This window comes from Ochotona curzoniae, unplaced genomic scaffold, assembly GCF_017591425.1.
Source record: "Ochotona curzoniae isolate NIBS_2020 unplaced genomic scaffold, NIBS_Ocur_1.0 scaffold_1852, whole genome shotgun sequence".
Lineage (NCBI taxonomy): Eukaryota > Metazoa > Chordata > Mammalia > Lagomorpha > Ochotonidae > Ochotona > Ochotona curzoniae.
This window is the reverse complement of record NW_024467087.1, coordinates 15,858,577-15,868,150: the sequence shown is the minus strand read 5'-3', so window position 1 is coordinate 15,868,150 and position 9,574 is coordinate 15,858,577. Positions and strand designations below refer to the sequence as shown.

Below are 9,574 nucleotides of genomic sequence, written 5' to 3'. Positions count from 1 at the left end.
TTCGGCTGTCTCAGGATGCATTTAAAATTAAATCGGTGCTGGAGTGGTCCCAGTCCGTTGGGTGTGTGGCCGCAGTTCCGCTGCTTGGCCACAGGAGGCAGAATCTGCGGCGGCCTGGAAAACTGGAGGAGGCGCGAGGCGCCGCTCTCTCTTGGATCAGGTTCTCCATTCCCGGCTCCCAGCTCCCCGGCTCCTGGCTCCCGGAGTCTGGCGCCGAGCGCCTAGCCTAGGCGGGTGGGTGTGAGGACGCGGTAGGCAGTGTCATCGGATCTGTCCGCAGTCCCGCAGCCCCACAGAGCTCAGAGGCCGCCGGGATGGAGCCGCCGCTCCCGGTCGGAGCCCAGCCCCTTGCCGTATCCGCCGAGAGAAGGGGGTGTTGGGGGAAGGGAGGCCGCAGAGGGCGGGGGCTGGGGGCTGGGGTTCTGGGGGGACTGCGGAGCTCGGCGGGGGAGGGGGAGGATCTCGGAGCCCAGAGGCTGCGCGAGGAGCGCGGAAAGGGGACCACTGCAGGAGGCTAAGCTTGGGGGCACGGGGGAGGGCGGCCAGCTGGGCCGGAGACTCCCTGCGCTCTGCACCACGCACCCATCCCCGACTGCGTGTCTACAGGAGACCCTTGACTAGTGCCCGCATACTGTGGAGGGTATGGAGATGAAGGGTCCTGTCCGTGAGCCCTGCGCCCTGACCCTGGCCCAGAGGAATGGGCAGTATGAGTAAGTAACCACCTGATTCCCACGGCGGAGGGGAGCCTGCTGTTGCCTCCCAACCCTGAACTGCAAGGAGCCACCCTCTCCCTTCCCACCGCTCCGGCAACAGGTTCTGGCCTAGGTGTGAAGTGACAGTGCCCCTAGTCTCCAGCTCCCAAGCCACCAGATTGTGCGTGGCAGTGGGGCTCGGTGAAGGCACTCCATGGGCAGGGAACCAAGAAGCCTGGGTTCTTAGTTCCTGGCCAGTGACTGAATGGATTGTGTAACCTTGGGCAAGCCAATAAAGCTGTCTGGGCCTTACTTTCCTCACCAGTGGAATAAAAACATTAATTGCTTACCTTTCAGCCTTTGTAATATGTAACTTATACAGGTTTTAAGTGGGGCAATAATAAATGCCAAAGTGACTTACAAAAAGGAAAAGTGCCATAGAAATGCTTCACTGCTAATGCTACAGACTTGTCATTTCCTAGCTCCATTCAACTGGTTCCTCCAGTCTCCCCAACCTCCCCCGCATTATTCCACTTGCTTAAAGGCATACTCGTTAATTCAGTTGTAGCTGGTGTAGGCCAGAAACTGCTGCAATTAACTGTTGGAAACAACAAGTAATCAAATGGGTAAAAAATAAATAGGCATTTTTAAAATCAGTGTGTATTACTTTCTACTCTTCCTTGGACATAAGTGCTCAATAAATACTGTTGCCTGGATTGATCAAAAGATTATTTTGACAAGCTGTCACCATGGCTGCCAAGCTGATTGATGTGCCACTGATGGTGCATCCTGAACGTATTCACGGTGACGATTTCACAGTGTAGGTCCCAGGCCCCTGGATGCCCAAGCTACTTCCTTTGGTTTTTCACTGGTGTTTGGATATCAGGTTTCCTTCTGGCTTAAAATTGTTGATCATTTGAGTCTGGTTGTCTCCCGACATTGGATCTTGACTTAAAAATCATTTTTTTGCTCTTCTTTTAATTTTTTAAGTGTTGGTTTATTATTTGAGCAGCAGACGAGACTGATAAAAAAGGAGAAGAAGAAACACAGTGTTTATCTGCTGCTTCATTCCTCAAATGCCTGCAATAGCCTGGGCTGGACCATGGGGAAGCTGGGAATTCAATCCGGGACTCCTACCTGAATTGCCAATAGTCTCCAATGGTGTGTGTCATGAGCAGGAAGCTGGAATCAGGAATGGAACCAGTACTCTGTCCCAGGAACTCTGATAGGGCATGTCTTAACTACTAGGCTGAGCACCCACTCCTCAGTTCTACTTGGATTCTCTACATCCACGTTGTCTGATTTGTACACTAAACATTCTCACAGGCATAACCTGCTTTTACTCTACCTGGACATCAACAGGTTCTGTAAAGTAGCTTTTCCCTAAGCGCTGCTGGCTCCATCCCATTGATGTGGGAAATTCACGCCATCAAACCAGGGAAGGCCAGTTTGATGAGACTAAATTCAACAGAAAAGTGAATGGAGAAGTAGAATATCACTACCAACTTTCAAAGGCTAAAGATCAAATGGAGAGATCTGGTCCTTGAACAAACCTGTGAATTTTTGTGCCTTAGTTTCCTTTTGTGCAAAACAAAATTATGAGGATTGTTAACAATAGTTGTGTGGTTGAGATGACCACAACCCAGAACCTCATCTCTTGGTTGAGTGCATAAGGAGAATAAGAGTATGCTGTTGGCCTTGTGATCGATGTCTTATGTTTTCTGGCCCTTATACCAGAACATTTTTTAAAAATGTACACTTATTTTCATTGGAAAGGCAGACTTAGAGAGAGGAAAGACAGGAAAATCTTCCATCCACTGGTTCACTCCTGAAATGGCCATAACAGCCATAGCTGAGCTGTTCCAAAGCCAGGTGCCAGGAGCCTCTCCTAGATCGCTCATACGGGTTCAGGGTCCCAAGGCTTTGGGCTATCCTCTGCTGCTTTCCCAGGCCACAAGCAAGGAGTTGGATGGGAAGCAGAGCAGTGGGGCGTGAACCAGTACCCTTTTGGAATGCAGGTGGAGGGTTAAGCAGTAGAGCCATCTCCCTGGCCCCAGTACTGGAACTTTGTAACTAGGTGATAGCAGCTCTTCTGACTTTTTGCAGAGAAATCAAATTCTTATTTGCCAATTTTATATAAGTTATGGGGGTATAGTAACAATAAGTACTTTGCATTAATTAGTTCATTTAATTCTTGTGTGAGAGTTATCATGATCATTCAGCTTTCATAGATACAGAAATTGAGGCACAGTTAAGAAATACCATAACTCAGATCTGAAGCTATATATCATATCTCAGAATTGCTTTGGGAATTTTTAAAAAATCATTTCCTGGAGACATCTATATGAGGGAACTTCAAAAAGCTTGTGGAAACATGAAACAAAAATGTGTGGATTTCACTTTTTTGCATCAGTGAATGCTTCATTCCATTTTTCTGTGAACTTTTTGAAGTATTCTTACACAATACAATCAAAACTTTACTGCTAACATTCAGCACAATTTTTGTTCCACAGATTTCAAGATTCTGGCAGTTTGTTTTCATTTTCCTTAAAGTAAGCTCTTCCTTCTTGACCCTTTGTGTAGCTTCTGAGTGTTTGGACAACTCCTGAGCTTTTCAGGTTGAAAGGGGTCTGGCCCCACATCCCTATAATCAACTTAAAATGCATACCACTTCAAATAAGGCAAGTGGGATTAGAGCAGGAACAACATTGATACTTTATTTCCCTTAGTTCTTCTGTAAGCAGTAACTCGCTACTCCTTATCCTTTTCCAAGCTTGATTTGAAGAATATCCAAAAAGAGAAAAACAGCCCATCTAAAAAGACAACAACATGAAATCAGACACTTGGAAGCAATGACATTTTTAGCATCAGAAGTTGGATGGATGGGGTGGGCATTTGGGACTACCACTTGGGACAGTTGCATCCCATATCATTGTTCTTTGTTCAAGTCTCAGCTACTGCACTTTCCTATCTAACTTCCTAGAGATACGTACCGGGGAGTTTAAGTATGGGTCACTGCCACCCACATAGAAAACCTAGGTTTGGTTTCCAGTATCCTACCTTCAACTGGCCCAGCTCTTGACGTTGCAGGCATTTGGGGAGTGAATAAGCAAATAGAAGGGCGCACTCTCTGTCTCCCTGCCTTGCAAATAAAATGAAAGTAAATACATTTTTTAAAAAATTAAAAGAAAATATACTTTAACATAAGCTGATATTTAGAAATTCTTGCCACTACTCATAGTTTAATTAAGCTAGTTCCCTTATTCCTCCAGTATTTACTGAACATTTGTTAGGCAAAACAATATGATAGAGTCTTTGCTTTCTAGGAGCTCAAATCGGTGAGGGGAACTATTAATAGAGTTTATGTTTTATTAGACGGGTAAGCAAAGCAATGGAGCTTCTGGTTCTACTGGGGGTGATAGAGGAAAGCTTCACAGAGAATGCAGTATTTGATCCAGCTCTTGGAAAGAAAATAATATTGCTGGGAAAAGGAACCACTTGAAGAGTCATTGACTTTGGGGAAACTAGTTGATGTTGAGAATGTTTACTTACTGGTGTGTTATGCCTTGGTTCTGGGTCACTGTGGTTAAGTAATGAATGAGACAATAATTCAGGAATACATATGGATTTAGAAGTCTTGCATTTCATACTTGGAAGCCATGTTCAGTCATGTAGAAATATTAGCATGAAATTGGAGACCAGAGGACAGAAAGGGTGTAAAGGCGATCTGATGGTGCTATGTGCTGCCTTGTTGGTCAGCAGGGTTATTTTTTGACTAATCCAGGTGGCTGGGTACCCTCTCTCATTCCTTCATGAGCCTGTGTGCCTGTTTGAGGAGATAGACTATGTTTGATAAAACTCATGGAAATATAAGTAGAACACTGATGTCTGAATTTTATAATTCTTTGATTGACTTCATACACATGAGTACCATGTGCCCAACCACTGTGCTTGGTTTTAGGAATGGTGTTATAAAGACAGAATTATAGTTTCTTTTCTCATGGAGTTTATGTTTAGCTGTTAATAGGATGTGCATACATTAAAGTTATGATTGTAAGCTGGTTTTAGGACATAAACTAGAGACATGTTCCTCATGTGTTGCTTACTATCAATATCCTTTTAGAAGTAGAGCAGTATCTATCTGTCAGGCTCAAATTCGGGGTATTAGATGCAAGAAGTTTAATAAATACAGATACAGACAGGATAAATTAATGTAACGAGGTAGCTAAGTCTTTCTGGTTTGGGTTGTGTTTCTGTGAAATATTTTGTTTTTCAGTAACCAATCAGTGATACGTTCTTCTGTTTCCTAGGTTAATAATCCAGTTGTATGAGAAGGAACAGCATGTTCAAGATATCATTCCTATAAATAGCCACTTCAGATGTGTTCAAGGTACTAGCTTTCATTCCTTAGCTAGTTTTATGTGTTTTCCACACTTTGATCATCCTTGCATTGTATAATACCATATACATTTTAGTTTATCCCTGCATATAGAATGAAATAACATTTATTATTCTTTATGTAAAAAAAAGATGGCATTGCTAACCTAGCATTGATATGATGTATGCTTTTTCAAAATGTGCTGAAGGGTTGTATTCAGAGAGACAGAGTGAGCTACCATCCGTGGATTGACTCCCCAGATCCCTGCAGAGGCCAGAGCTGGCTGGAATCGGAGACAGGAGCTGGGAATGCCATCCGGACTTCTCATGTCAGTGTCAGGAACCTAATCATTTGAGCTGTCACTGTCACCTCCCAAGATCTTCATTGGCAGGCTGCTGGAGTCAGTAGCCAGAGTAGGAAATTAAACCAGGCGTGCCCGTGAGGGGTGTAGACATCTTAACTGATAAAAGAAATGGCCACTTCTACAAAGCATACATAAATGTGTTCTGAGACCTAGTGGTAGTGACCTGGAAAAACAATTTCTCAGTTAAGCTTATACTTGTTTTGCTTGGAAAGAATGTGCTTTGCCCCGACCCCCCTGATTGGTTCTCTTTCTCACTTCTTCAGAAGCCGAAGAAACTCTTTTGATTGACATAGCTGCAAACAGTGAGTACCTCTCCAAGTTGCCTTTCACTTAGCAAGTATTTACTTGAATACGCTATAGATTTAAGACACATTTTGGGGCAGAGCTTTTCTTTTGCCCTCTTATTCTGTAGTCTCTCTCTTTTTTTTTTTTTTTCCCTGAAAAGAGCCATACAAATCAGCATTGTCAAAACAGTTGACATGTTGAGCCATACCTAAGAAAAAGCAGGTAACTGGTAAGAATCTTTATGTGTATTAACAATATGACCTGGTGCTCTAATGCTGAGCTTAAAATACTGTTATTACTGAAATCATTGATATGGACTTGGTCATTTAGGAAGGGTAATAGTAATATGTCTAAGGCACATGATGGATATGAGTGGTTTCTTTGAACATTGTTATAAGCTTTATTCTCTACTTTTTAATTTTTGTGTGTTAATCCATGGTGTTCTCCTTTATTTGTTTTATTATTTGGGGAGACTGCACAGTTCCTTAAATTGCCCGTCTAGGTATTCCTTCTCCATGTTAAACTACTTTTGGTGTTTTACTTAAGCTGTATCCCCTTCAAGGCATCCTTTTTCTCAGCAAGAACATAGTCTTCCTTCTCACTGATTCAGTTCTTTTATTTTTATCTGTTTGAGGCAAATTGTCATGGACTTTCTGTGCAAGCTGTTCTTTGTTTATCATCTGATTATACTGTGTTATGAGGAGGAAAAATGGGGACTGGACTGCTACGTGACTGCTGTGTGGTTGCTATGGAAAAGAGCATCTGACCACATGAATCTAGAACAGACAGGTCGCCTTATCTCCTGATTGAGTCCTCAGATGAGTGGAACTTGGCACTTACCTTGGAGCTATGGGTTATACGTGATTTTGTTTAAACACAGTTGCTGCCGTTGGCACTTTGATTTGCGCCAAGTGGTTTACGTAGGCTTTTTCTACTTTGAGTTTTTTTTTTTTTTTCCTCTCCACGCTCATGGATTTTGAAAGTCTTAAAAGTTGATGCTGGAAATCTAAGTAAACTCAACAACTAACCAAAGCAGAGAATAATGTCTATATTTTATTGTGCTTAGTAAAAAAAAAGAAAAGAAAAGAAAACATACAAAAAAGCAGCATGCGAGCATTTCTGCAGAAACTGACATTGCTGCTGCAATAAGATACAGAAACGTCTTATTTTTGGGGGACTGGAAAGATTTTTGGTTGAAAGCTGAGAGATTAAATTGAGCTGTGCTTTTTCTCTTGTAAACACCTAGTTCACAGTATTGATGTTGTTATAACCCCCACTACATAGATATTGCCATATGTTGCTATGTGCAGAGTTCAAGCCTTGGATCATAGGGAAAAAATAGGGAAGTGACCACTTGAATAAAATCTGTTGTTATTTCTGTTCCTTGGTCAATCAGATTTTACCTTGGCCTTCATATATATGCCTTTAGAGCACATAGTTTGGATGAGGAAGACCCTGCATTTGTCAGGCCCACCTAGCTTTTTAGTGTATGTTGGTACTAAGTATACTTGTATTTTGGTACTAAATACATCTAGGTTTATCTTTTCTGATTGTAGAGATAATACATCTTTATTATGTATAAGTCTTATGTTCAGACAAGTTTAAAGTATCAAATTTGGGCCCAGCACAATGGCTCAATTGGTTAATCTTCTTCCTACGGGTGTCAGCATCCCATATGAGTGCCTGTTCATATTCTGGCTGCTCACATCACTTCCAGATCCCTGCTTGTAGCTAGGAAGGGGAGCAAAGGATGGCCCAAAGCCTTGGGACCCTGCACCCACATGGGAAACTTGAGGAAGCTCCTAGCTCCTGGCTTTGGATCGGCTCAGCTCTGACTGTTGTGGCTACGTGGGGAGTGAACCAGTGAATGAAAGATCTTTCTCTCCTTCTCTCAAATCTGCCTTTCCAATAAAAATAAATAAATCCTAAAGAAATAAGCAAAAAAATAGAATTCAATTTTTTCTTTTGTAATCTAGAGATTACCACTGTAGTTACCATTTTGTTGAATTTTCCTCTAGTCTTTGAAAAAAAAATTTTGACATAATTGGATTCCTCATATGTAGGGTTTTAAAATGTCTTCATTAAAATTAATTTATTATTTGAAAGGCAGAGGTGTGTGTGTTTTGAGTGGGTGGGGTGTGACAGGCACACAGAGAGACACAGCAGCCCTGCCAATTGCTGCTGGGACAAGCCAAAGCCAGGCGCTAGGAACTCCGTCTGGATTTCCTGTGTGAGTGGGCAGGAGCCCAAGGACTTGGGACATCACACATTGCTTCCAAGAGTGCACATTAACAGAAAGCAAGAATCAGGACAGAGACAGGACCAGAACCTAAGTACTGGAATATGTGATGTGGGCATCCCAAACAGCATCCTAACTGCTATGCCAAACAACTGCTGCCTCATTAGTTTTTGTCTTACATTTCTATTTAACGTTACATCGTGACATTTTCTCATGTCATTTAAAATTATTTGAGAACACAATCTTTAATTACCACTATTTCACCATAGTTATGTGTTAAATTCTAATTAGATAAGCTTCTTGACAAAATTAAGACACTGCCAAGGAACATGGTGTATTTCTTGTATTTATTCACATTGTCTTTTTATGTCTCTAAGATTCGTAGTCTTGTCACTTTTTGTAGGTAAAATTTATTGTGGTGGATTCCATTTATTTGCTGTATTTAGTGTGGAACTTATTTTCTGTTAACTTCTAGTCATGTGTTGTTAGTATACAGAACAGCTTTTGTTTATTTTATTCAACAACTTCACTGAAATTTATTTTCATTATTATTTGCTGTTTTTTTGTAATGGCCTTAATCATCTTCAGATAGTCATGCTGTCTCCTTTTTGGTAGCTGTAACTGTTGGCTTTGCTTCCCATCCTACCGCACCAATGAGAATTTTAGAACAAATGTTGAATAATGGTGATGATCTTATTTAACTCTTTAAGTGGTGTTTTGCTGTTTAAGAATATCATTATCTATTGGTTTAATGGATTGTTATTTTAAAAATATATGAATGAGCTGTGTTTATGTCAAGCTTGTGTATGCTTATGAATGTATACTGAATTTTATCAACTGTTTTTTTTTTAATATCTATGGAGATGGTTATATCTTCCTTATTTGACCTAGTGATAGCCTATGTGGTACTCATTTCCTGATATTACACTCTCCCTAATTCATTGTTCAACAAATATTTGGTAAGTGCTGTCTGTTTGCAGGGCATGGCAATTAGTGCTGCAGAGTCAACAGAAAGTAGTCTAGGTAAGGTTGTTGTTGTTTTGAGTATTATTTCTGTGCTGTTTGATACTAGTGTCACATAGAGGGCTATAACCCACTGATTCATTTTGTAAAACTAGGAATGCCTTTTATGTGCCAGGCACCCTGCTTTGCTCTAAGGACATGGCATAAGCAGAATAGTGTTGTGTGATTCATTTTAATGCAGGACAAAGACTTTGACAAGGTACAGTTTTTCTAGGTGCTATCAGGAAGTACAAAGCATTTCTCTTTTTTAAAGATTCATTTATTTTAGGGGCAGGTGTCATGGCACAACTGGCTGATCCTCAGCCTGCAAGTGCTGGCATCTCATATGAGTGCCGGTTTGTGTCCTGGCTACTCCACTTCCCATCCAGCTCCCTGCTTGTGGCCTGGGAAAGCAGCAGAGGATGGCCCAAAGCCTTGGGACCCTGTCCTCATGTGGGAGACCCAGAGAGGCTCCTGGATTGGACTTGGATTGACTCAGCTCTGGTTGTTGTAGCCATTTGGGGAATGAACCAGCAAATGGAGAATCAATCTTTCTCTCTCTCCCTCCCTTCCAGCCTCCCTTCCTTTTTCTCTTCCTCTCTCCTTCTCCCTCC

The 9,574-nt window shown here is 41.8% G+C and overlaps 1 protein-coding gene across 3 annotated transcripts in view; it reads left to right on the top strand.

The window, feature by feature from the left end:
- The first annotated feature begins 219 nt into the window (after positions 1–219).
- Positions 220–9,574, top strand: part of OCRL (OCRL inositol polyphosphate-5-phosphatase) — a 55,998-nt gene continuing 46,643 nt past the window's right edge. For 2 of the 3 annotated variants that reach the window (XM_040999759.1, XM_040999757.1), the window contains exons 1-4: positions 220–353; positions 622–710; positions 5,003–5,082; positions 5,698–5,736. In XM_040999759.1, coding sequence (XP_040855693.1) covers positions 315–353; positions 622–710; positions 5,003–5,082; positions 5,698–5,736 — 247 coding nt within the window. In that variant the 5' untranslated portion in view covers positions 220–314. Of the gene's footprint in view, positions 356–621; positions 711–5,002; positions 5,083–5,697; positions 5,737–9,574 lie in introns of all 3 variants that reach the window. The other variant, XM_040999758.1, reaches the window with a different exon arrangement.